Raw genomic sequence first — 27,601 nt, 5'->3', positions numbered from 1 at the left:
AATTGAGCATATAATAGACGTTACCCCTTACGTTCTACACATTGAACCTCTTGAAAGGATTGTACTCCTTTTCCCGTATTATATATCCATATCGACAGCGTACACATCCTTGATTTTGGTACTAGAAGAGATGAACAAAAAGATGACATCTAAAATATTCACAATTACTCTCTTTCTCCTTTCTTTCTCACCTTTGGCCATCCCAATCGATACCTTACTGAGTGCTCAAAACCTTACAGATGGAGAAACTCTTCTCTCACCAAAATCTGTACTTGAACTCGGGTTCTTCAGCCCTGGTTCATCCAGAAATCGTTTCTTGGGTGTATGGTTCAAATTCGCACCAGACACTGTCATATGGGTTGCAAACAGAGACTGTCCCTTGAACAACACCTCTGGCACACTTACCTTAAATAAGAGAGGGTCAATAATGCTATATGATTCAACAGGAAGGATCGTATGGTCATCTAGCTCTAACTCCTCAAGTGATGCCAATGATTTCAGTCCAATATTGCATCTAGATGATTCGGGAAATCTTATACTGAAAGATCAAACGAGCAATAGTATCATATGGCAAAGTTTTGATCATCCTACAAATACATTGCTTGCCGGCATGAAAGTTGGCAAAAACTTGAGGACTGGCTTTGAAACATATCTCACTTCCTGGAAAAGCAGAGATGACCCATCAGAAGGTAACTACAGGATTGAGATGGACACTGGAGGTGCTCCTGAGCTTATTATCTGGGACCGTTCACAGATAATTGGCCGTAGTGGTATTTGGAATGGAAAATATTTTAGTGGGGCACCAGTGTTGTTAGGTTTTAACATATTAAATTTTATATGTATGTGGGATAAAGATAAGGTGTCATATGAATTTGAACCTAAGTTAAACTCGACCTTGTCCATATTAGTGCTGCACGAATCTGGTAAAATTCAACGTTATATCTCGTATCAACCTCATCAGACCTGGAGTGAGTTGTGGTTGCCATTAGAGGATAGCTGCAGCCAATACGCAAAGTGTGGGCCTTTCAGTATTTGCCAGAGTGATGATGTGCAACCCTGTAGCTGTCTGAGAGGATTTGAGCCGCTGACAACATTGGAGGGGTACCTGAGAAACACTTCAGGTGGGTGTAAACGCAGATTACCATTAGGTTGTAGTGCTGATAGTGATGGGTTTTATCCAATTGAAGGAGTGGAGCTACCATATTCGCATAATGCAACTATTGATGCGAGCATCAGTGTTACAGAGTGTGAGATCAGGTGCTTGATGAATTGCTCATGCACAGCATATGCCCCCTTGGATATCACGCGACAAGGGAGCGGCTGTATAATGTGGCAAACTGTACTTACTGATACGAGGTACGTTGAGGACAGACAAGTTCTTTATGTGAAGGTTTCAAAGTCTGAGCTTGGTGAGTTTTCCCTCTATTTTCATCTTGCTTATGGATTCATAAGTCATAACTTGTAGGGATTCTTTTAAACATCCTTTTTCCTTTTGAAGGAATCACAGTTTTGTTTTAGCAAAACAACTATGGCAATAGTAAGTTACAGCAAATAAGAGTTTCGGAAATTAGCTTTCCATACTGTGTAATTAGCTTGTTTAGATCAACACCAACTTAGATTTTAAGGAACTGTCTTTTAATGCAGGTACAAATCATAGAATACCGAGGGCAGCTACTATTGGAATAATATCAAGTAGTATAATATTAGTGCTTCTAATATCTTCAATTGCATGTCTACTATGGATGAAAAAGATGATATATTCAAAACGAGGTAACAACAGGGTTATCTGACAATTCTGACTGACCCAACCAACTTGACCCGAAAATTTACGGATATAGAATTTGGTTCGTTAGATAAGGATTGTATTTTGATAAATCTGGCAAATAAATTTATGATATATATCTTGTAAGACGGTTGGGTAAACTCAACCCGACCACAGTACATTATTTTTCTTAAGAAAAGTTATTCATACATAACTATATATAATTGTAGTATTATTATATAAATTATGTGAATATTTTTATTACAGAAATTATTTGGATATTTGATTTTTTTTTTTCCAATAATAACTTATTGGTTCTTATTATTTTTTAGATGAAACCCACTGAACTCACAAAACCCCACCATCAAACATGAAACTCTGATGAATGATTTATGTCTTAATTAACTGGATAATTACGGATTAACAATCTCAATGAAACCCAACCAACCCGACCCATTTATTACAAATATTGCAGATCCAAATAAAATTTTCTGCTTTAATTTAGACATCTTTATACTTATGCAGCCATATCTTCTACCACAGGTAAAAACCTGAAGTACTTTGAGCGAAATGAATCGCTCCAAGGAACAGATCTCCCTGTCTTTGACATGGACATGATTTTAGAAGCGACAGATAACTTTTCAAATACAAATAAATTAGGAGAAGGTGGATTTGGCATTGTCTACAAGGTACTCCTTGCTATTTGTTTTAAGGCTCACATGTTTTCACTTTTCAGAAGAAATACTCATGGTTCATAGCTCTCCTTCATGTAATTGCTTACAATTACTATTAAAAAGAACTAATTTTAATAGCAAAAACAAACTATCTGTTATTTACCATTTTAGAAGGCAACCTCCTGGACCTCCAGTCCTTTTGCTATTAAAATCAAAAGACACTCACAATCACAAAACATGCTAGGGTCAATTGCCTTGTGGCCAAGAAATCGCAGTGAAAAGGCTATCAAGAGAATCCGTGCAAGGATTAAACGAGTTCATGAACGAAGTCTTACTGCTCGCAAAGCTGCAGCATAGGAACCTTGTTAGACTCCTTGGATGCTGCATTGAGGACAATGAGAGATTGTTGATTTATGAGTTCATGGCTAACAAAAGTTTAAATTTTTATATCTTTGGTATGCGTCACAACTTTGAAACACCATTGATTTATCATTCTAAATTTCTTCCTCATCTTCCATCAATTCAATAATTACGGATGGATTTCTCTTATAATTGTTGCACGAAACCTTTGAAACTGCAAGGGGATTTCATATTTTGTTAACTCATGTTACAGATTCTACAAGGCGTGCCTCCTTAAATTGGACAATGAGATTAGAAATTATAATTGGAATTGTTAGAGGGCTTCTTTATCTTCATCAAGACTCCAGATTGAACATAATCCACAGAGATCTAAAAGCAGAAAATGTTTTATTAGATGAGCAAATGAATCCTAAAATTTCAGATTTCGGCACAGCAAGATTGTTTAAAAGAGAGCAGGGAGTGATAAACACGGAAACTGTAATAGGAACTCGGTATGTGTCAATTCAGTTCTTATTATACCTCATATATAAATCAGTTCCACTTGACTAATTTCATGTTTATTATTTTTCTTGTTTTATTTGACATATTTGAAGTGGATACATGCCTCCTGAGTATATCTTGGAGGGTGCAATTTCGGTTAAATCTGATGTCTATAGCTTTGGAGTTCTACTTCTTGAGATGATAAGTGGCAAGAAAAATCAAGGCAATCAAAACCTTCTTGCTTATGTGAGTGACATGTCACACTTCCAGGAAATAATTTAGCAAGACTTGTACAAATCAAGTCAATTTGTAATTAATACATACTGTTATACTAAAAAAATGTGTAAATCATCATGTAGGCATGGAAATTATGGGAAGAAGGAAACATTATAAAGCTGCTTGACGACGTGATCGAATGCTCAGCCTTTGCAACAGAACTAATGAGATATGTTCATGTGGGACTTTTGTGTGTGCAAGAATGCGCTTATGATAGGCCATCCATGAGCTCTGTTTTCACAATGCTATCAAGTGACACATTGCTACAGGACCCCAAGAATCCCTGGGATGGTACAAGAATTAGAGGTTTTCCCTCAGAGTGGTCCTACCAACATGATTCATCAACTGATGTCTCTGTGGATCAACTGACCATAACAAGAATCGAAGGCCGCTAGAGAATCAAACTAGGAGGTGCTTAGTCACCCCCGTAATTTTAAAGTTTTTAATCATGTATATTGAAACTTAATTAAAGTTTCCTTTTCTAAAAAAAAGAATTATATAGTTTAGCCCTCCTCATAAAATGTTAAATATGTGTAATTGTTGCCTAGTGGTTAGAAGTTTATTTTGTGGTTGTGAAGACTTGATCAATTAAAATTCTAATGGGTTATACATATTAAGCATTTTACATTTCAGCCCCTCAATATAAATTTCCTAATGCTACCGCTTTTTGTAAACTATTTTTTTTCTAAAACCTTCGACATTTGGAGAGTTATTGAACTCTCGACAATTGGGTAACCAACAATCCTAAGATTCTTTTCCCTATACAACTGTGCTACCTCCCCTTTCTTTTTGTAAACTATTGTTTACCTGAGCAGAATGGTTTTGTGATTGACATTTTACTCTGAAATTTGTAATGTCTGATCTGAATCCTCTTTGAATTGTTGGTTGTTAAACAGATCAAAGAGTACCAAGGATTGAGCAAATATACAACCTAATTAAACTAGATATGATATAAAAAGAGAAATTATTTGTGGTGTTTATAGCACATAATTTCTTGTCTATTTATAAAAAGAGAAATTATTCTGTCCTCCAGCCTCCTGTCCCCGATCAATTCCTCCTAGTCCAATTAAAATCATTAAAGATTTAAACTGTCCTTACCAGTCTCTTTCTCGATCTCCTGCCTCTCTCTTTCTTTTCCTCCATCCCTCCTCTCTCGTTATCTTCTCCTCCACCCATATGGCTCCTCCATCGACTTCCCCCTATATCAGGTCATGATGGCGGTTGGCAATGCTCCGATCGCCATGAAGGAGGCCCTGACAGTTAGTCTTTGTGCATCAGATCGTACTGCTGCAACCTAATCAACATGCCTCAGCTTGAGAATAACTCTATATAGCAAAAACTACCATTTATTGGGTCTTCAAATTGGTAAAATCCTAAACGCATAAGATGATTTAGAAATCACATAAATTAAGCGGACACCTGTATATTTATAAATCCCAATAGTAGAAAATCACCTCTAAAAAAAATAATTGATACAACACATGTACGCTATTCAAATTAAACATAATAGTATCACATCACAAAATAAAGATGACTTATAAAGTCATCGTACTACTAATATAAGTTAAGTTTTTAAGTAGCAACTAGCAAAATATAGAGAAACTCCTCTGTTCTTTCTTTTTTAAAGTTCAGAAAATCATATTAGAAAGTTCAACACTAATATTGGCTACTGCTTTTATACTTGGGCCAATAAAATCTTCAGATTTTTCAATTCCTTTGTACCATCCTTCAAACTGTCTTCCAATTGTCGTATTGCTAGAGATGGCATGTTTAGAGTTGTATTACTGGGTGACCGGAAGCTATCATCATCATACAAAAATGAAAGAAGATTGGGAGTACTAATGACTAGTTGGGTTTCTTCAAAAAGACAATTTACAATAGCTAGATGCTTCAGAGATTTATGAGTAATTACACAATCAATGAGAAAGCAGCTGTCTAGTCGAAGAAATTCCAATGTTGTGCATCCAGAAAGCAGGTTCTTCATGTCATTAGAAGTAAGAGCCGAGCGATAAATGGTTAGTTTTCTAAGATTAGGAAGATTTACTATCTGGACTGATGAATCTATTTCATGACAGTTGGAGTACTGCCAATATGCATGATTATCATTGAGGTATAATTCCTCTAATGATGTGCAGGTATAGATGTACGGTGGCACGGGATCAAAGAGCGAAAGATGGAGAACTCGAGTGTTATGCTCAAAGGCATAATGGATCCAGTCCCTTTCAATCTCTGAATAGTCAAAGCACATCAACAATTCACAGGACAAGCGAAATACATCCAAATCCAAGTGCTCACGCCTCAAAAGCAAATTGTTCACAAACTTTACAAACCTCCCAGCATCAGCATGGTCAAAACAATAAAGATGATGATGATGATCATCATCGTAGCCAAAATTACCAAAACTGAAGTTGAGGGAGGGTAAAAAGGTCCAGAGGCGCTCCCATCTCTTTGACAGCACGCATGTCTGCACCGCCTCTTTAGTGTTGAGTAGCCCCAAGATGTGGTGAAGTATCGGATCAGGCAATTTGCTTATGAAGTCACAGCTTCCTCTGCTTGAGATATTAGTCGTCTCCATTGCTAAAAAGAAAAACAAAGGCACAATAAGGACTTTAAATTAGCCAAGATTTTACAAGAAGTAATTAACTGGAACAATACAAAATACACAAATACTGTACCATGGACCTCACAGAAGTGTAAAATAGGTGAGAAACAAAACTTCTCAATGCAGGATTTAGGTCCAGATTGAGAATTTGCAAGAAATCCAAAGCTGGAATTAAATACCCACAACATTATAATCACATTTTAAATTAAACAAAGGTCTTCATATACAAATGTATACAATGCTTGACAACAGATTCAAATGAGTATAAAAGTTGCCACAACAATTGTATTTATACCATAGAAACCGTAGTATACCATAGTATACAAATGGTTAGACACGTATTACCAACATAGACAGACAGAACATTACAAAAATGGTAAAAGAGAATCATTGGCTCAAATGGAGAAAGAAAATGCAGGAGGGTATAATTGGAAATATAAATTTTAAAGAGTGTGAATTAACTCTAAGGTTAATAAGAAAGAATTGGAAGAGTTGAGAGGTAAAATATAATATATTTTAGTCTTGAGGCACAAATAAGAAAATTAGTAAAGAGTTGGCCACCATATCAGTATACAATACATTGAATTACATAACTGAGCAGTATACAATACATTGAATCTTGCCTAAGATTAATTGTTTTGCCTAAAATTTATGCAAAATGAATTGGTACCAGAATCCACTCGGGTATAAACCTGTTATACCAATTGATAGCACAATATCATAATTACATCAATTTTTAAGTTGGGCACCATATCAGACATTGAAACAACTAAAATCAAAAGAAATAAGTCAGATTACATCAACCAGTGCCAAGATAAACAGATTACTCTAAAGAATCGTAAACCCTAGGAGCAGGAGCAGCGGAAAGGGGAAAAATAAATCGCAGCAGAATTCAAACTCACCTGTAGGAAAAGGAAAGAAACTATTTCGATTAGATTTGAATATCCCCGCTTGAGAATCAAAGTCTCTCTCTCTCTCTCTCTCTCTCTCTTTTGGGGTTTAGAAGCAACAAGAAATCTAAAAGACAAGTTTCTCTTTTCTTACTTATTTTGGGTTTTACAGCTGGTCCGTTCCAGGCAGAGTCTAAAGTAACTCAAATTTTGAGTTTGAATCCGAACCGTTAGATCTGTTTTGATACAATATTAAAGAACTCTGTTCTGATCAGACGGCCTGTGTCTAAAATTAAAATTTTAAGTTATTTGAAAGGAGACTCTGCAAGGAGTTGTCATGACATGACATGCGAATACTCTTGGGCCCAAAAAAGCCCAAGAAACAAGAAAACCACGCTGCTATTATTCTGTCAATTATGTCATAGTAACTGAACTAATTCAAATGAAGCGTCTAATTGTCCACAGTCATTTGTCTACCATTTGTTCACAGAAAAACTGTCATTTGACCTGCGCCAATTCTGTAAAATTACTAATTCAATGCTATAACTTGTACAACACATCTTATAAAAAACTAACTGTACTTTTCATGAACCGTTTACAATTTGGCCAACTTGGCAAACTAACTGTACTTCATGTGGGACCACTTGACAAACTAACTGTACTTTACTTACTAACAGTTAATGGCAGTTATTTACAGTTAATGGCAGTTATTTGCGGTTAATGTCAATTTTAGAAAAACTTCTAGAACATTCAAAACCGGAACAGCATCTACAACTGGCATTTTTTTTTCAAAATAAACCTTGAAAATATTCAAAAATATTTTTTTCCCGCAAAATTATAATTTTTTAATTTTTTTTATATTTTTTAATTTTTTGCTTCAAATGTGCACTATAATTCCAATACTGTAAAATTAGAAGTTGTAAACAGTTAAATAAACATATGTCACTATAAATTTCAACACTGCAAAATTAGAAGATATAAAAAGTCAAATCATATGTCCACTATAAAATTGAATACTGCAAAATTAAAAGTTTCAAACAGTGAAATAAACATATGTCACTACAAATTTCAATACTGCAAAATTAAAAGTTTTAAACAGTGAAATAAACATATGTCACTACAAATTTCAATACTGCAAAATTATAATATGAAACCAATAAAACACACATAAAACATAGCAATATTCAACATACATCATTAAACATCACCATATATAAAACATTCACAACCACACTGTTCACCAAAACATAAACAAACAATCTTGTTCACCAACCAGATTAACTGTTCACAAGCAACAACATTTGTTCACCAACAAATAAAAGAATAATCTTATCTGTTCAAAACCATATAACTGTTCATAAGTGTCATTTGACTAGCACCAATCCTGTGAAATTCATCATTTAATGCTGTAACTTACGAAACAAATCTTATAAAAAACGTAATTTAAATTTTCAAACAACCAGAAACTTTCAAAACAGTTTGCAACATGCATAACATCACAAAACTAACAGTACAATATGAAAATATTTCAATCTGTCATATATTGTAAAACTGACTTGCGCCGATACTGTAAAATTTATGATTCAAAGCTGTAACTTATGTACAAAACCTAATAAAAACTAATTACAGTTTTCAAACAAAAACAAAGTGTCATTTGACTTGCTCCAATTCTGTAAAATTCCTCATTTAATACTGTCACTTGAATAAGAAAACTTATAAAAAACGTAATTCAAATTTTCAAACATCCAGAAGGCTGAACGTTCCATTGCGATCATGTATAAAAAACGAGATCGAGTCAGTAATCTCAAATAAATTCCACATTGCAAAAGAAAACTGAATGAGTGAAGGTAAATGTCGAACAAACGTGCGATATCCTGTTAAATGTGACATATATCACCTAATTCACACACACACATATATATATATATATATATATACTGTAAAATACGGATAATACAAAATCAGATGAAATTACAACATAACATTTGAAAAAGTACATCAACCATAATGTAAAACTGACTTGCGCCAATACTGTAAAATTCTTAATTCAAAGCTGTAACTTATGTACAAAATCTAATAAAAAATAATTACAATTTTCAAACATAAATAAAAAAGTGTCATTTGACTAGCACCAATCCTGTGAAATTCATCATTCAATGCTGCAACTTAAATAATAAATCTTATAAAAAACGTAATTCAAATTTTCAAACATCCAGAAGTCTGAACGTTTCATTGCGATCATGTATAAAAAACAAGATTGAGACAGTAATCTTAAATAAATTCGACATTGCAAAAGAAAACTGAATGAGAAAAGGTAAATGTCGAACAAACGTGCAATATTATGTAAAATGTGACATATATCTCCTAATTCACAAAATCTTGATGCATTCTGAACGGAAAAATAAATTAGGGAAAGCATGAAGCAGGTTGCGCTGCTTGGAACACAAAATTGAACCTCGAATAATAGGTCCGATCCGTCAATCCATGTAAAAAAAGAGCAATGAGAATTAGATCTGTCACGTGGGGAAATAGATCTGTCACCCGTCGCGGCCGTTGCTGTCGTCGACGGCGACACTGCCGTTGCAGCCGTCGCTGTGTCATGTTGTCGTCTCTGCTGTTGCGGCCGTCGCTGTGCGTCGCATCCGACAAAACGATTGCTGTCAGAGAGGGAGTCTCCGTACGGAGGCAAAGAGAGATCGGAGCATCATGGCCATAGATTCTTAATTGAGTGACAGATTGAGGATGAGGAGAGAGAGAGATGTGGTTTTCGTAGAGAGAAAAGAGATTGGATCTTATGTTAAATGGAAATAAATAAGATCGGAAGTTTATAAAGGGAATAAAGTGTACGGTTGAGAATTCGTTAGAAACTGAGTTAGAAGACGAAATAGATAAGGTGTGGACAGATGGTTGACAAAACTCAGTGGACAAAAACCTGAGTGAGTCTATGGTACTATGCATGGTCTCCAAACACATATTAATATGGAGAACAAGATGGACGGTTCGGATCGACCGTTAGGATTTGAAAACTCGAATATAGAGCCGTAGCACGGTGCCAAATCGTAATATGCATAGTACCATAGACTCACTCCAAAAACCTTTTCTCTAATTCAAATATGATACTACATCAATTAAATAAGGTATCACTTTAATCAAAATTACACGGTTTTCTTGTAGATCATAAATGTGTTTTAATTATTTATATTTTATTGTAGACAGTACCCACTATTGAGATGAAAAACCAAATAAAGCAATCAAATAAAAGAAAAATCATAAATGACACCCAAGAAGTTTACCATTTTATACCAGTATGGCAATAACCGGTACAGGTTTTCACAAAGCTTAACTGTGGCTTAGTCGGAAACTATACATGCAAGTAGAATATATTATTTCCTGCTACTTATTCTAAAACTTCATTTACATATTTACCAGAAATTTGATTTTCAAATTTTGCAACTGAAAAACTGTACTGCCCACTAATTGATTCGCCTTTAATGGGTAGAAATACTCATTTGCACTATTGAGATGTAAAAACCATTAAAGAAGCAATATTTATTTGTACCGCAATCAATATTTACATGATACTGGTACGAAGCTTGGATGATAGTACCGCAATAACCAGTATAGATTATTTTTCGTACTAATTTGAAAACTTTATTTAAATATTTACCAGAAATTTGATTTTCAAATTTTGCAACTCATAAACTGTATGGTACCAGAAATTTGATATTATCTCTAGGTGACATACAAATTCTACTTCACAGACTATATATACAAACTTGATAAGGATATATAGCTTCTTCAGATATTGGTCTGTTTGGAGAGAACGAAGCCTTGCAATCTGGGCCCACAATTTATAACCTGATAACCAGTTAACTAATTACAAATTTGTTCAATACATAAATAGTTTTGAAAGACTGAAGGTTATAGTGTAAAGCCAGTATCTGAATTGATTATTCAACTAGAATCAAATAAAATCAATAAAAACATAGAGCATCAATGGATGCGGAATAGATCGAGTAAAGTGAAAACCAGTAACACAGCTAATCAGGCCTTTTGGAAAACCAGCTAAGTGGAACCAGTGCATTATGTGATGAGTTGCTACAGCCTCAATTGTAATTTTGTGTATAAAAAACAAGAATTTCATTTCGGAGTTACAATTTGTGCTTTTATGGAAAAAAATAATACAGAGCAACTAAACTGCAGCAGCTGTGATTCATGTGGACAGTTGAGATTCACATAACAATTGAGATTAATACAGATCTATTGGTACTTAAATTCACCTTCATTTGCTAACAAACAAAGTGATATTCCACAAATGGACATTTCAAAGGGAAAACAAAAACCGAGAAAATGAACAAAACCTTGTTGGTTTGAAGAGAAGCTCTGCAAGAACAAACCTAGAGTTGTACAAGTTCTCTTGGCAGAATGTTACTGGCACCTAATGAAGGCGCGTCAGCTTGAGAAAATAACTACTGAGAAATTGGCAAAATCCTAAATGTAAAGACACAAGTTGATTTAAAAATCAGAAAAATTAAGAGACCACATGCATATCATGAACTTTTTGAGTTTTTTGGGAACTGATGACCTAACTGCTGCACAGCACACATGCCAGACTCTTGCACATCTAAACAAATTAGTTGAGACAAGAAGCATGTACCAAACATAAACAATATTACATCACAAAATAAGGCCAACTTACAAAGTCATATTACGTACTACTAATATAAAGTAGGCTTTAAATAGCAAAACACATTGGAACTCCAAATCAACAACTTAATTCTCACTTCTTTTTATATTGTTTTGATACTTGGACAAATGGATCTTCAGATTTTCCAATTCCTTTGTACCATCCATCAAACCGTCTACCAATCCTCGCACCTTCTTATTATATCTCGAGTACTTGACCTCAACAATCTCAAGTTTTTTGCATGGAGAAACAACAATCGTCGATGAGATGTTAGGTGGCACTTTTGTACTAGCTTCTTCTTCATCCTCATCAACATGATACAACTGCAACCAATAACAAATGAGATATTTATTTAATCATGCAAATGAAAAGACTAATTAAGGATTAAAAGTGAGTAGTAATGGAAAAAAAAAATTACACATTCTTCTTTTTGTTGTAATATTGTAAGCTTCGTCAAATTTGGCGAACACTTTAGAATCGACGTTACCATTTGAAAACAAGAAAACATACAAAAGCCAATAGTCACATTCTTGAGTTTTGCAAATATTGACAATTCGAGCGGCCAAACAGCTGCTGACAAATCCTACATTTAAAAATGCATATACAGAAAGTCAAAAGTCAGAACCAAGTCAAGCATTAAATTTAGTACCTTTCAGTCAAGTGCAATATTCAGTATATACAAGCAGAAAATTTTCATAAATACAGACTTTATTTGTTTTAATTTATTATTTATGCATTCTTTTAGAAATTTGTTATTTTGCAGTTAGAATCCTATATAATAATAGAACTCCACAATATCCTTATCAGGCTAAGCTCTACAGAAATTCAAATTAGCATTATTTACAAAATAAGAATATAAGATGCATACCTTATCCCAACAGCACTCAAGATGTAACTCCAGAAGTTCAACATTTGTAAGGAAACGAAAGAATGTAACCATATCCTCCATGGAAGAGTACGTTGAAAAATCACAACACACTAGACATACAAACCTTAGAGATGGCATGCTTAGAGTTGCTTTAGATAGTTTACCGGTATAGGAAAATGAAAGAAGATTAGGAGCATTAATAAACAATCTGGATCCTCTTATCCAACAATTTTTAATAGCTAGTTGTTTTAGACACTCATGAGAAATTATGCATTCACTGAAATAACAAGATTCTAGCCGAAGAAATTCCAATTTTGTGCATCCAGAAAGAAGGTTCTCCACATAACTAGAGTCAAGACCTGTACCATTAATGCTTAGTTTTCTAAGATTAGGAAGATTTACTATCGGGATAGATGAATCAATACGAACAAAATAGAGGTACAGTTCCTCTAATGATGTGCAGGTGTAGATACAACATGGCACGGAATTACCGAGCTTAAGATGAAGAACTCGAGTGTTATGGTTCACTGCATAACGGATCCAGTCACTTACTTCCCATGCATATGTTGACCGGAACATAAAACAGGACAAGCGAAACACATCCAAAACCAAGGGTTTGCGCCTCAGCAGGAAAGTGTTCACAAATTTTCCGAACCTCGCATGGAGTTCGTTCCATTCAAAATTGAGGGAGGATAAAGAGGTCCAAAGGTGCTCCCACCTCTTTGACAGCACACATGTCTGGACTGCTTTTTTTGTGTTGAGCAGCCCCAAGATGCGATAAAGTATAGGATCGGGCAATCTGCTTATGAAATCACAGTTTCCTCTACTTGAGATATTCGTTCTCTTCATTGCATTGTTTAATTAGTAGTTCTCAGATGCATTCACTCTAGCTCCCTTCACTTGGTAAAAATAAGAAAGGCATAATAAGAACTTTAAATTAGCCTAGATTCTACAAGAAGGTATTTACTGGATAAATGCACAAATACTATACCATGGACTTCACAGAGTGGAAAATAGGTAATAAATAAAACTTCTCAATGCAGGATTTAAGTCTAGTTTGAGGATTTGTAAGAAATCCAAAGCTGAAATTAAAATTCCCACAACATAATAATCACATTTTAGTTCAATTAAATAAAGGTCTTCATATACAGATGCTGAAAGTTATTGAAAGTGGAAATTTCTGTATTTTCTAATTAACCATTCTGTACAAATATATAGATAAAAGGAAATCTAGAATAGGAAATAACAACTATTACCTAATTACAGCTATTATTACTATTATTTATTTCCTTTAACACTCCTCCTCAAGTTGGAGCATATACATCTAACATGCCCAACTTGTTACATATACTATCAATGTGTGCTTTCCGAAGTGGCTTGGTTAGAATATCTGCGAGCTGAAGATCTGTTCGAACATGACTTAGTTGGATGTATGGAGGGTGCAAAGTTGTGCCTCTGACAAGATCCCGAACAAGGTGACAATCTACCTCGATGTGTTTGGTCCGCTCATGAAAGACCTGATTCTTGGCAATGTGCATTGCTGCTTGGTTGTCACAGTGTAATGTCATCAAACCATCGTGGTGAACACCTAGTTCGTTGAGCAAACGCTTCGTCCATACTAGCTCACAGGAAGTGTTTGCCATTGCACGATATTCTGACTCCGCACTTGATCGAGCCACAACAGTCTGTTTCTTACTCTTCCAGGAAATCAGGTTCCCACCAAAGAAGACACAAACTCCAGTAGTGGACCTTCGACTGGTAGGATAGCCTGCCCAATCAGCATCGGTTAACCCTTGAGATACCTGAGGATCCGAACAGCAGCATCCCAATGTGTGGTGCGAGGGTCCGACATGAACTGACTCACAACACTCACTGGATAAGAAATGTCAGGCCGAGTAACTGTCAAGTAATTCAGTTTACCAACCAGTCTTCGATATTTCTCGGGATCATGTAATAGCTCTCCATCCTCTGGCATAAGCTTGGTCTCAGGAACCATCGGCGAATCAACAGGTTTGCATCCAAGCAACCCGCTTTCTGAGAGCATATCTAGTACATATTTCCTTTGACATATGAGAAGCTTGCCACGAGATCGTAATACCTCAATGCCGAGAAAGTACTTGAGTTTGCCAAGGTCGGTAATCTGAAATTGCTCGCTCAAGAACTTCTTCAAAGCGGAGATCCCGTTATCATCATCACCAGTAATGATGAGATCATCCACATATGCGACTAACACTATGGTCTTTCCCTTCAAGTGCCTGTAGAAAACTGAGTGATCATTGGCACTCTTGGTCATGCCGAAATGATTGAGAGCTTGAGATAGACGCCCAAACCAAGCTCGAGGAGATTGCTTAAGACCATACAAGGATTTTCTCAAGCGGCAAACTTTGGATACCTCCTCCTGAACAATAAACCCAGGTGGTTGAGTCATATATACCTCCTCCTCAAGGATGCCATTGAGAAATGCATTCTTGACATCGAGTTGGTATAATGGCCAGTGACGAGTGGCAGCCAGAGCCATGCAGATGCGAACGGATGCCATCTTGGCAATAGGAGAGAATGTCTCATCATAGTCAATGCCATATGACTGAGAGTAACCTTTAGCAACCAACCGAGCTTTAAGTCGGTGAAGGGACCCATCAGGATGAACTTTAACTGTGAAGACCCACTTGCAACCAACAGCTTGTTTACCAGGAGGGAGAGAACAGAGATCCCAAGTTTCATTTTTCCACAGAGCTGACATTTCCTCTTGCATAGCACTAAACCACCCTGGATGTTGCAGAGCTTCTGCCACATTCTTAGGAACAGAGTAACTGTCAAGACGTGTAGTAAAGGCATGGTGATCGGTGGATAAGGCTGCATAGGTACAAAAGCGATCTATTGGATATCTGGTACAGGTGCGTGATCCTTTGCGAAAAGCAATGGGAAGATCATGATCAGGTATATCAGGTGGAGGGCTAGAGGCAGGAATTGATGGAGGGTTAGGAGCTTGTGTAGGGGATGATGCAGATTCAGTGGTTGGGTCAGATTCGGTGGTTGGATCAGGCTCAGATTCAGTGGTTGGGTCAAACTCAGATTCAGTGGTTGGGTCAGGAGGTATAGGTAATGTTACAGGAGAGGCACAAGTCTCATGATCCTGCATAGTCTGGACAGAGTTAGTATCAACATGGTGTTTCTTACCCCTTCGAGTATATACCTGAGTAATAGCAGGCGCAGGAGGTGTTGATGATCCACCAATCTCAGGAGTTGAAGAACTAATCAGAATATCAGGATATTTCAGAATAGACAGGACTGGTGTCGGAGTGAGAGGAGTACCAGACTTAGAATCTAAGTAGTATGGGACAGACTCCACAAAAGTAACATCAGATGATATAAAATACCGCCTAAGATTAGGATTATAACACCGATGACCTTTTTGAGTCCCAGAATAGCCTACAAAGATGCATCGTAGGGATTTAGGATCAAGTTTTGTACGGTCTGGTCGAGTATCATACACATAACAGACGCAACCAAAAATCTTAGGTGGAACAAAAAATAAAGGTGCAGACGAATATAAGATATTATATGGTATTGCACCATCAAGTACAGAAGATGGCATGCGGTTTATCAGGTAACACCTATGTTACCCTGACACTCCTAGGAAGCCATCGTACCCGTGTCCGACACGTATCCGACACCGACACGCCTCCGACACGCGTACGATACGTATCAGACACGCCAGCTGGCGTGTCCCTACCTGTCTGATACGGTCTCCGACACCTGGTTGACCCTGCCGACACGGCTTCTGATACGGAGGGGATACGCCTCAGGAGCATCTAATTTGTCCTGTGAACCGCGCGTGGACCGAGTCCATTTCAATTTTTGTGTGAGATGAAGCTAAATTAGCAAAATTGAGGGCTGCAGCTGGATTCGAACCCGGGTTCTGAGGGAACCAAGGCTGCGCCTTTACCACTAGAATAGAACAACTTTGTTGTTGTTATGTATTAGCTTATTATATATATAACTTATATTGAATACTTCTTCAGAATTTTTGATATTTATTTTATATAATATAATTAAAATAATATATAATAGCCGTGTCGTATCCTCTATTTTTGAGATTTGCCGTATCGCCGTACCCGTGTCGTATCCGACACGATACCCGTACCCGTATCCATGCAACATAGGGTAACACGCAGTTAGAACCGCATCTGCCCAAAAGTGATGAGGAACATGTCCATGAATCATCATTGTACGAGCCACCTCAAGAATGTGTCTGTTCTTTCGTTCAACTACTCCATTTTGTTGAGGTGTATAAGCACATGATGATTCATGGATGATACCATTATCAGTTGTATATTGCACAAATTCATTTGTAAAATATTCTTTTGCATTGTCACTACGAAGAGTTTTAACAGTAGTATTGAACTGAGTTTGCACAAAAGAACAAAAAGCTGAAAATTTTGCAAAAATTTCTTGTCTAAATAATAAAAATCCAAGTTGCACGAGAAAAATCATCCACAAAAGTAACAAAATATCAAGAATCTGATATAGATTTAACTGGACAAGGACCCCATACATCAGAATGTATTAAAGCAAAAATACTATCAGACCGACTAATGACTCTAGGTGGGTAGGAAGCACGAACATGCTTTCCCTAGATACAGGACTCACAAACTAATTATGAAATAGACTGAAATTCAGGTCGTATCTTCTTCAACACCTGGAGAGATGGATGCCCCAACTGATAATAAACCTCCTTAGCACTCTTAGTACACAAGTATGCCACTCGCTGAGGTGAACCCTCCATGCAATACAAACCTTTGTCCTTATATGCAGTACCAATCAACCTGTTCGTCCCCAGTTCCTGAAATGTGCATTTAGTTGGAGTGAAGGTAACTGAGCAATATAGTTGTTCTGTTATTTTGCTCACAGACATCAGGTTTTCAGGAAAAGAAGGGACATATAAGACAGATGATAAGGGCATGTTTTGTGAAATCTGGGTGGATCCAATTCCTTCTATATTACAAGTAGAGCCATTGGCTATTTGGACAGGTGGTTGTGAGGTAGTGGCAAGTCTTGACAGTATACTTTTGTTACCAATCATATGGTCAGTAGCACCTGAATCAACAATCCATGATGATCTTGATGCTATAAAACAGTTGGAAGTCATACCTGAGTGGGCTACAGTAGCCCTCGGAATCTGTGGCTGAGAGGTCATATCGGCACGAGTGAAGCCCAGCTGCTCAAGTCGCTTAACGAGTGTAGCGACTTCATCTGAATTGGAGTGTTCATTGGGTGATTGATCAACAGTTGCCACCTAAGCACGAGGAGGGCGTGGAGAATACTTAGGGCGCTTCGAGCAGTCCCACTTCATGTGACCCCACTCTTTGCAATAATGACACTGCACATTCTTGCCACCACTAGAATTGGAAGTGCCCCCAGATCCTTTTCCTCCTTTCACAAATGACTGACTTGTGCCCTTACCTTTGTAAGAATTGGCCACCAGTGCTGAGTTTTCAGTAATGGGTGATGAAACACTTCCATCAGATGGAAACATCTCCCTCAGAAGATGATACGTGGCAGACAGTGATGGTATAGCCGTCTGACCAAGAAGGATCGGTCGTGCTGAGGAGTATCTGGATGACATACCCCCAATGAATGTGAGAGTATTCAGTTGATCCCATTGTGTGGCTGTGTCTGTACCAAAGGGAAACAATTCCCTCATCTCATCAGATAACTTCTTGAATTTGGTGAAGTACTCAGTAAGAGTTGCATCACCTTGTTCACACCTTGCATATGCCTGAGAAACTGCATATGCATGCGCCATGCTTGTCTTTTTCGAATATGTAGCTTTGAGATGATCCCACATTTTCTTAGTAGTTTTGAAGGTGTGAACAGTGGACAAAATATCAGGCACCATCGCATTCCACAAGATCATGCGAATAGAGCTATCATCAGCTTTCCAATCTTCAGTATTTTGCGATTCTTCTGTCAGATATTTTCCCTTTCGAAGGGAATCTAACCCGGTCTCAACAAATGTCGACCATTGTTCCCAATTAGAACTAGAGAGATTAAGAGGAATTTTCAGTTGTTGTGTAGATATCGGTTGTGTAATCGTAGATACGGCATGAGTAACAGAGCGAGTGGCAGATTTCTTTTCGGGATCAGTTTCCATCATAGCTACAATACAGAACAGAACAGCGACTGCTACAGTGCGGAACAAAACACCAGCATCCACTCGGGTATAAACCCGTTATACACCCAATGGTCAATTTATTGCATGCAGAGATCAATTTTCTTTAAATTAGCTATCTTAATTTTCTTTAAATGTTTATTATCCCCTTAAAACTCGCATTAAGCATGAATAGGTAATTTCATGCAAACATGCAAAACTTAAAAGTATATATGACCATATTATATAAGAAACCATTCTCATTCGTCATGCATATGGCATTTGAAATTCACATTTGCAATGAAGCTACAAATTTGAGAGATATTGGAAGCAAAAATCATGCATATGGCATTTTGATGTATACTTTAGCTCTCACTTCTCAGGGGCATTCACTCGAACACCCTTCAGTTGCTAAAATAGAAACAATTAAAAGCCAATAACAACTTGTTCAACTTATTCACTGGTAAAAGGGGAAATAAATGCACAAATACTATACCATGGCAATATAAACAACTCAAATGAAAAGAAATAAGTGAGATTTAACAGTTTTTTCGCGATTAGAAGCTAAAGTATACATCAAAATCGTAAACCCTAGGAATTGAATAGCTACGAGGAGGAGCAAAACACCAAATTAAACACTGACCTGTAGGAAGCAAATTATTTCGATTAGATTTTGGTCGTGGATTTGGATATCCCGCTTCAGAATCAAGTGCGATTCTCTCTCTTTTTGGGGTTTAAGAAGCGATATTCTTTTGTTAATTGCTTGCTTGGGTTTATCGGTTGGGTTTTACATACAGCTGGTCCGGTCCAGGCGCAATTAAACCGCTTCAACTTTAGAAATTATGTTGGTTTACTGAGGAATTCACATCTGAACCGTCAGATCTGTTTTGGCACGAATATTAAAGAATATAATCCCGTGCGTGCATCCGATCTCGACACAAAATTGGTTTGGATTCTGATGAGTTACTTGAGAGGATCTCTGGTCTCTTCACTGGCCCAACAAAAGGCCCAAAAAAAGAAAAGGCAAAATCCGTTTTTATTTTTCTAGTAACAAAAGTACTGCTACTAGTCTACTACAATTATGTTTCATTAACTAAGGTATTGCTTTATTATAAATTACACAATTCCGATCAAATTTTTTTTTTCTTTTTATAGATGAAAGTTGTTTATTTATCTATATTTCATAACGAACAAATTTGTTATACTATCTATATTAATGACCATAAGTACTTATTATATAATATATTAAACTATTTCAAATCAAATTTGAACGAATTAATCAATTCAAATAATTTTGAACTCAAATTCTGACTAACACAACAAGACGGTTTGATAATATGGTTACATATTGTTGTTGCTTTTTGATATTTCAAAAATTACAATTTTTTTTTTACTCAAATATATCGTACTATTTTTATACTGAGTTTGGCTAATATAATATCAGTGCCATTTTAGCCTATATAACATCAACTCTAAAACCTATCAAATTGACTTCGAATGACTAATCCAAACCGTTCAAACCAATTTACACTATGAGTGATGCGTTTACATACAATTTTTTTTTTATATTTTTGAGTTATTTTAGTATCAAATCAAGTGGTAAAAATATTGAAAAATGAATGTATTAAAATTAACTTAAAAACTCACATATTTGATCACTTGACTTAATACTAAATAAATTTGAAAAGATATAAATTTTGCATGTAAATGCACAACTAATGAAGTAGATCGGTTTGAACAGTTTGAATTCACCATTTGAAGTCGAATTGACATGTTTTAGAGTTGATGTTATACTAGCCAAACTCTTTTATACTTTAACAAAACGATCTTCAAATTTTCTAATTCCTTTTAACCATCAATCATCATATTTTCTGTCCTCTGAGATATGTCAAAATTTCAGTTTATCTAAAGCCGGCCAATCTTTTTTTCGATGCCTATTCGGAATGTAGACAACCACTATTATTGTGCTTTGAGATTCGTGCAGAAAATTGAACGATCCAGATTTTTCACATATCAACTCAAAATTAGAGATATCTCTGAGATGCGAATACGAATTTGGACAATTTTCCTTTAAGAAAATATCATTATAGTATCATGAGCCAAGCTAACAATGTGGTTTTCATCAGATCATAATATAAATGGATCATGGATGAACTCATGCTATAATATTCTAATTAACACCAGATCCATATATACAATCTTTTATGTGCTGGCAAGAAATACAACTTGTAGTAAAAAAAGCAAAACTTAATTATTAGTTATGCCAATTACAAATTATAAATTTTTTCTGTGTCGATACTTAATTAAAATCAGTACAGTGACTAATACTAAGCTAATGTGTTTTTTTATTTTTGGATTGTATCTTAAGATCATCGAGGGTGTTTAGCTGCCAATTCTTCTGACCTTCCCTTCCCTTCTCTTCTTCCTTCTCCATCCGCTCACTGATCCAGTCTCAAATTTGATTCGTGACATTCTCGATGACTCTTCAAGATAAACCCAAATTGATGCAAAAAAAAAAAAGAATCGCGCACCCTCAACTAGGAGATAATTAATCGCTTTGAATCGTGAGAATCAGACTGATTTGGAAATAAAACTCAGTTGAATTGGCCGAGTCAACCCGATTCACCCAATTTTTATCTGAAAAATCGCACGCCGACAAACTCCCTCCAAAATCGGATTGCTGCCGGCCGATTTCAGTTCGACTCGGCCGATTTTTCCTTCTATGAATTTTACAACATGTAGGTGCAATTTCATAATTCATAATACATTCTTTTATGAAATTATTTTCTGTTAACATTTAGTTCCTGTAACCCATTTTGGAAGTTAAGATACTGCTGGCAACAATTTAGCATAATTGGAATGGGAACGGTACGTACATGCACCTTGTGCTTATTAACTACAAGCTCTGAATAACAATGGATAATTAAGCCATATAACTGGAATACAAGTTAAAAGTACAATGCACACGCACTAATAATACAATCTTATCTTAGATTAAACAAATTAGCTACAGCTATCTATATATTATGCTTTAGTTCACCTTCCTTCCTGTAGGGAGCCCATTGACACAGTACCATGTGAATTGGATGATTTCTGGGGAGCAAAGTTTGCTGCATCGGGATTAAGATACACAAGCTTCAGAGTTCAGATCATCTGGGAGCTGCTCGGTGCCATTGAGATACTGTATCACTTGTCTCATGCTGGGTCTAACTTCTGCAATAGATTGGCAGCAAACTAGCCCTACCTTCAACACCATCTCTATCTCCTTAATATCACACTCTTTTGCAATACAGGCATCAATTGCCTTCGTCAGATGACCTTTTACTTCACAATCCCTAGCCCACTCAACTAAGTTTATCTCATCAGTTGGTTTATTATTCTCAATTGGTCTCCTGCCAGATACCACCTCCAAGAGCAACACCCCAAAAGCAAATACATCTGAGCTGGTTGTGGCCTTGCCTGTGTATGATAGCTCTGGAGCCATGTAACCAAGAGTACCCGCAACGTGTGTTGTATTTGGGTTTGTACCGTGCTCATTGAACCTGGCCAACCCAAAATCTCCCAACTTTGGGTTCAAGTCTGACCCAAGCAAGACATTGCTGGATTTGACATCTCGATGCACAACCAGTTGCTCCCATTCTTCATGCAAGTAGAGAAGACCTGATCCAACACCCATAAGGATGTTGAGGCGCTGCTCCCATGTAAGTATGGTCCTTGTTTCGTTGTTACGGTGAAAAAGAAGTGCATCAAGACTACCATTAGGCATGAACTCGTATACTAAGAGAAGATCTTGGTTTCTTTTGCACCATCCACGCAGCTTTACCAAGTTCCGATGCCTCATTCTTCCTAGGCTTGATATCTCCGCGACAAATTCTCTCAACCCTTGCCTTGTATTACTAGAGATCTTCTTTATGGCCACTACTTCTTTAGTTTTTGCAAATACCCCCTTGTAGACATGACCAAATCCCCTGGAGCCAATTAACTCGGTCTCTTTGAAGTTTGAACCCTTTGGTTGCCCTGTAAAGGTCCTTGTATTGGAGTCTATGGGGGTGTTCCAGTTCCCAATCCTCAATTGTCTCAGCCAACTTGGCTCTTTGTCGTAGGTACAATGAGACTCCGATTAAAAGGGCGATCAAGGCTAAAGTCCCTATGGAGGATAAAATGCCAATCTTGATCACTTTAGATCTGGAAGATGACATTGCACTGGGTGGATGTGGAAATTTTGGTAGATGAGAGATATCAATGGCTTGGGCTGATCCCTCGGTGCTAAAACTCCATGCTATTATATAGTGGGAACTTGCTCGTTTCTTCGTCGAGGAAGTGAACCCAACATACATTTCTTCCTCAAAAATATGTATGAGGTCTACAGGATATGAAATTAGGGCCCGGGAAGGTTTAGGAATTGAAATAGGTGCAACAGTTATATCAAGGATCTTATTGGTGCCATTGTAGTTGATCCATGCCTGAATCGGTTGCCCACTCTCGAGTTCAAACTCAACCTTAGAAGTTTGATTGGTATAATAGGCAGCTTTCTGTGAGATGTTTGATTTCAGGTTGTTCAAATCAACACCGACATGATTTCCATCTGTCTCATTAAATAGTTTACTGCCCTTAACTGTATCAAACTCTACCGCAAAAACATGATTTGAGAAATTTCCATTGTTGTTAGGCCCGAGAAGGCCAAGGTACTGGCCGGTAGAAGCCCCTGGGAGTTGTTTAGAGGGTACAATCGCAAAGGTTAGGCCATGGCCTCCAACACTACCCACCTTAATGATGTCTAAAATGAAAGACGTGCTGAAAGAGATTACGGACGACAGGTTTTTATTAGTTTTGATCATTGCAATTGGGGATGAGAAGAAAGCATGGCCAATGATATTTTGTTTGTCATTGGTTAGTTGTAGTAGGCCATCCATTGTTATCTTTGTGGCACCATCTAAGCTTAGCAGGTTGGAAGCTTGTTTGAATCCATTGAAGATGAAGTTCTCACTGGAGCAATGAAGTGAGAAATAACTCAAGAAGAGTACAAACTGAAATACAATGGCCCATGAAACCATTTTTTGATTGAAGAGCTGCACTATCAATAGTTAGATTGATTAATTTATTAGACACCAATTAATTGTTATTAGAGTATGTCACATAGCTAGAGAAGTGAGAAAAATGTAAATCAATGTTTTTAAGGTCTAAGTAATATTTCAGTTTACTAACAAGTTAGAATTTTCCAAACTTAAAATACTAGTTACGTTGCTGCAAGTTTAATTGCAACTTAGGCAGATATATAGTATAATTAATCAATTCCTTCTTCCTAAATTGAAGAAGGTGTAAACCATTTTAAATGAAAAGTCATGCACAAAAGTTTTCCCTTTGCTTGTTGGGGAAAAAACGAGTTCAAGAAGAGTACTAGACTAATTGTGGTTGTACATGTATTTTGGCGAATACTGATCAAAGAGTAATGATCATGGTTCGCAAAATCTTACTTGACTATAGAATCGGAATCAAGTGAATAGGATGTCGAATCAGATCGGAAACTCGTTTTTTTTTTTAATTTTTTTTTATGGAGAAGCTTGTTTTTTATTTAAAAAAACAGAAAAAAAAATGAATTAAAATTGAATTTGTCAAAGAAATATTGTAAAATAGTAACATGATTTTTTTTTTCTCAAAGAAGAACTAATTTATTGTAATTAAATTAAATATAGTACCTTAAAAATGAATTAATACTGGGAATTTGGTTTCAACTCCTTTGCCTTTGCCTTGATGCTTTCAACTTTGAAGACTTGAAAGTCGCTTCAGCTTTGTTTAAAATTGATGGTCCTTTCATTTCAATTTATACAAGGAGCCCGCGGCCGTACTTAGTTTGTTTTGTTCCTTTTCTTCTATTCAGTACAAAACGATAAATATAGTATTCAATTAAAAATGTCTAACACGGTCACCAAAAAAAAAAAAAAAAAGTGTCTAGAGAGGGTAATGTTTGAGGTCACATGACTCCATCAAATAGGCATGCAGACCACGCCAAAGAAAAACAAAAAAGATAACTCTAACCCAGTTCAAATAATTGGAATCGATCGGGGACTCACTCCACCAGCACGATTCTCAATATGTGAATAGATATACTGTAAGAGAGGAAATGAAATGAAAATAAGTAAACTTGGTTATTGCTTTGGTAAAAGAGAAAAGGATGGTAGAATGAGGTAGATGCATGGTACTTGTATTTTTTAGATTGACTGGGGAATGTGAAAAGAAAGAAATCCTATGATACTGATACTTGATTTGATTGCGGGTCCTAATTTTATTTGATGAAAGTTATAATTTATTAATTATTGTCCTCCTTAGATACAATCATATTCATACAAGTGGCGAGTGGAGAGTGGAGACAAAGAAGACTTGCAAAAAGTAAAAAGACTTAATTTGAATGTCATGTAATTAATTAAACATGGAATGGAATGACTTTTGAGTCAAAGTCATCAATTCAGGGAAATGGGAAGGAAAATACCGACAGCTTAGTCTGTGTTCTAGACGGGCCGGGGTAAATTCACTTGTTCCAGAAGGACAAAATCAGAGATGAAGTGGAGAGAAGAAAACATCGTTCAGAGATGATCGAAGGTGAGCTCTGTATTTAATTTTGACAACAAATTAATTATTATTCCAAGGGGTCCTTCTTTCAATGAAATTTTATTTTATATTTGTAAAACACAGTCTTAGTCTTCTCAGGTCAACAACCCAATTTTTTTTTTAGTCAGTGTAAGGAAAATGGGCATTACATTATTAGCCTCATTATTTGAATAACAGCAAAGTTGGAAAATAAATGAATGATAAATTGCCGAATCTAACGGTGCCTATTTGCTTCTGTGCTACAGTTTATATGATTGGACGGTCAACAATTTGTCCGTTTCCCTTTTTCTTTTTTAATTAAGAAATCCATCCATTCCTACTTTAGTTGCCACGTGTCAGCAGCTCCAGCCAATTAGGGGACCGCCCCACGTGATGTGTTGTCTTTTGTCTTTACGTGGCATTTTGAGAGCATATATCTTATCTTATTGTAGTAATAATATTTGAGTAAAATTAGATGTTGTTAAGCTCATCAAAGCATTTGGTGAATTTAACTTTAAGATATATTATATTAGTTTTAAATAAAAAAAATTTACTATTAAAATTTATATATTTCACAAGTAAATTTACATGACGATATTTTAAATTTTCGAATTATTTTAGTATACAGTCAAACGGCTAAATTTAGAAGATTTATAAATTACTTTTAGTGCATTCAGTTTTTAAATAGTTTTTGATCAATTGACTTTATACAAAATAAATTCTAAATTCTAAAAACTTTACATGTAAATTCATCACTCGTGTAGTAAATTAGTTTTAACGGTTTGAATTTATTGTTTGAAACTAATATAATAGATTTTGGAGTTAAGCTCACCAAACACCTTGGTGTTCTTAAGAACACCCTAGTTCTACTCATAATATTTACATTTAGTCGTCAATAAAACATTTTTGAGAATTTTCGAACCAAACTGAACCACGAATTATAATTTGAATAAACATTTTTTTTCAAATTATCCATGAATAAAATGAAAAAAAGTTTGGTTTATTATTATTTTTTTTTTTTGGTGTTTTGGCTTTTTTTTTGTTTTTTTGCTCCCTTGTGATATCGAATTATATTCAAATTATTACCGAATCACAAATTTTTGAACTCGCTCAACCGAACCTAAATAATTTATTTGTCACTATGTAGCCTACAATAACACTTGCTATCAGCTATTTAACACTGTTTTTTTTTTGGAATAAATTTGGCACGGTAGATTCAGTAAAAATCACCCGATCCTGCAATTGATAGATGGGGTTGAAATTAAGAACAAAAAATATATAGAAACAACTCCTGCACTTGGGTTAGCAAATTGTATACCGTGTGCATAATCCAATAATTAAGGTGTTATTTGTGTATTTTAAGCAAATACAAATAAGAGGAATATTGAAAATACATTTGCAATTAGATACAAGAGAAATTTGGGACGTGAGATTTTTCCTCTGGAAAGAGAGGGATTACTTTCCTTTATTAGTTTCTTTTATTAATTAGATACATTTTTTTATTAACTTCTTGCATTAATTTGATACAAGAGTGTGAAAGGGTAACATATGTATTTAGAGAATTTTTTTGCAAGAGCTCTCAAAATTACAATAATTGCCCTGAATATATCACTACCCTGAATTTTTTGCAGAGAGGTCATCAGTAATTTCATGTTAAAACTGGAAAAAAAAAATCAGTGTTACATAGTTAATAACATATAACATTGTTATATGCAGTATAAATTTGACAACTTTTTTTTTTTGAAACTTTGGTAGCAGCTACCAAATTACAGTAAATAGATATGCTTAAAACAACAAAAACAGTCTCCTAAAAACTTACTAAACTACACAACATTGGCAACTGCCACACTACCTCGCCTACAACAAGATAACCACAATTCAGTCTCTTCTAGAATTCGCATTGCAAGTACCACTGGATGCACTCTCTTCTCTCTGAAGATAGTATTATTCCTTTGCTTCCAAATATTCCACAGTACCGCCATAAACCTTGTTGTCTAGACTTTCTTCCCTTCTTTCACCACCCTCTTATATGAAGCCCATGATTTGTCCCATGTTTCAAACATTGAATTCGCATGAGTAATAAGCAGCCCCACAACCCCAAACACGAGATGCATACCTGCACTGGAATAGGATATGGAAGGCTGTTTCGAGAGGATAATCTTGACAAACTGCACTCCAATTGGCAGTTTATTCCTCTTGTACACGTAGTATCATGGGTTAATATTTTATGATAAAGACATAAGAAAATAAAGAATTTAACCTTGGG

General features: G+C 36.0%; 5 protein-coding genes and 1 pseudogene across 5 annotated transcripts; 2 read left to right on the top strand and 4 right to left on the bottom strand.

The window, feature by feature from the left end:
- Positions 1 to 27,601, top strand: part of LOC144544901 (uncharacterized) — a 44,378-nt gene that overhangs the window by 8,634 nt on the left and 8,143 nt on the right.
- LOC144545342 (G-type lectin S-receptor-like serine/threonine-protein kinase At4g27290) lies at positions 69 to 4,123 on the top strand. The gene is made up of 7 exons (XM_078293933.1): positions 69 to 1,409; positions 1,645 to 1,770; positions 2,306 to 2,451; positions 2,681 to 2,891; positions 3,050 to 3,287; positions 3,390 to 3,522; positions 3,636 to 4,123. The coding sequence occupies exons 1-7, from the start codon at positions 131 to 133 to the stop codon at positions 3,945 to 3,947; spliced, it is 2,445 nt and encodes an 814-aa protein (XP_078150059.1). The 5' UTR covers positions 69 to 130; the 3' UTR covers positions 3,948 to 4,123.
- LOC144544900 (F-box/LRR-repeat protein 25-like) lies at positions 5,045 to 19,432 on the bottom strand. The gene is made up of 2 exons (XM_078293445.1): positions 19,394 to 19,432; positions 5,045 to 6,129 (listed from the first exon to the last, which is right to left on the bottom strand). The coding sequence occupies exon 2, from the start codon at positions 6,125 to 6,127 to the stop codon at positions 5,228 to 5,230; it is 900 nt and encodes a 299-aa protein (XP_078149571.1). The 5' UTR covers positions 6,128 to 6,129; positions 19,394 to 19,432; the 3' UTR covers positions 5,045 to 5,227.
- LOC144544771 (putative F-box/LRR-repeat protein At4g15060) lies at positions 11,509 to 14,242 on the bottom strand. Its single transcript, XM_078293329.1, has 4 exons — positions 14,117 to 14,242; positions 12,600 to 13,442; positions 12,150 to 12,314; positions 11,509 to 12,054 (listed from the first exon to the last, which is right to left on the bottom strand). The coding sequence occupies exons 1-4, from the start codon at positions 14,240 to 14,242 to the stop codon at positions 11,818 to 11,820; spliced, it is 1,371 nt and encodes a 456-aa protein (XP_078149455.1). The 3' UTR covers positions 11,509 to 11,817.
- Positions 17,122 to 18,753, bottom strand: LOC144544770 (uncharacterized). The gene is made up of 2 exons (XM_078293327.1): positions 17,697 to 18,753; positions 17,122 to 17,442 (listed from the first exon to the last, which is right to left on the bottom strand). The coding sequence occupies exon 1, from the start codon at positions 18,751 to 18,753 to the stop codon at positions 17,896 to 17,898; it is 858 nt and encodes a 285-aa protein (XP_078149453.1). The 3' UTR covers positions 17,122 to 17,442; positions 17,697 to 17,895.
- LOC144545103 (L-type lectin-domain containing receptor kinase S.4 pseudogene) lies at positions 21,658 to 23,888 on the bottom strand (annotated as a pseudogene). Its single transcript, XR_013508387.1, has one exon. The product of XR_013508387.1 is annotated as an L-type lectin-domain containing receptor kinase S.4 pseudogene (transcript).

The sequence above is a fragment of the Carex rostrata genome, chromosome 27 (assembly GCF_964058835.1).
Source record: "Carex rostrata chromosome 27, lpCarRost1.2, whole genome shotgun sequence".
Classification (NCBI taxonomy): domain Eukaryota; kingdom Viridiplantae; phylum Streptophyta; class Magnoliopsida; order Poales; family Cyperaceae; genus Carex; species Carex rostrata.
Note: the sequence above shows the minus strand (reverse complement) of the source record. Positions and strands in the feature narration are given on the sequence as shown.

Coding starts and splice junctions, on each gene's coding strand:
- LOC144545342 (XM_078293933.1), top strand. CDS start 131: ATGAACAAAAAGATGACATCTAAAATATTCACAATTACTCTCTTTCTC. Junction 1,410..1,644: donor GGTTTCAAAGTCTGAGCTTG/GTGAGTTTTCCC, acceptor CTTTTAATGCAG/GTACAAATCATAGAATACCG. Junction 3,288..3,389: donor GAAACTGTAATAGGAACTCG/GTATGTGTCAAT, acceptor ACATATTTGAAG/TGGATACATGCCTCCTGAGT.
- LOC144544900 (XM_078293445.1), bottom strand. CDS start 6,127: ATGGAGACGACTAATATCTCAAGCAGAGGAAGCTGTGACTTCATAAGC.
- LOC144544771 (XM_078293329.1), bottom strand. CDS start 14,242: ATGGCAAACACTTCCTGTGAGCTAGTATGGACGAAGCGTTTGCTCAAC. Junction 13,443..14,116: donor TGCACATTGCCAAGAATCAG/GTCTTTCATGAG, acceptor AATGCAATGAAG/AGAACGAATATCTCAAGTAG. Junction 12,315..12,599: donor TTGAGTGCTGTTGGGATAAG/GTATGCATCTTA, acceptor TTTTAAATGTAG/GATTTGTCAGCAGCTGTTTG.
- LOC144544770 (XM_078293327.1), bottom strand. CDS start 18,753: ATGGAAACTGATCCCGAAAAGAAATCTGCCACTCGCTCTGTTACTCAT.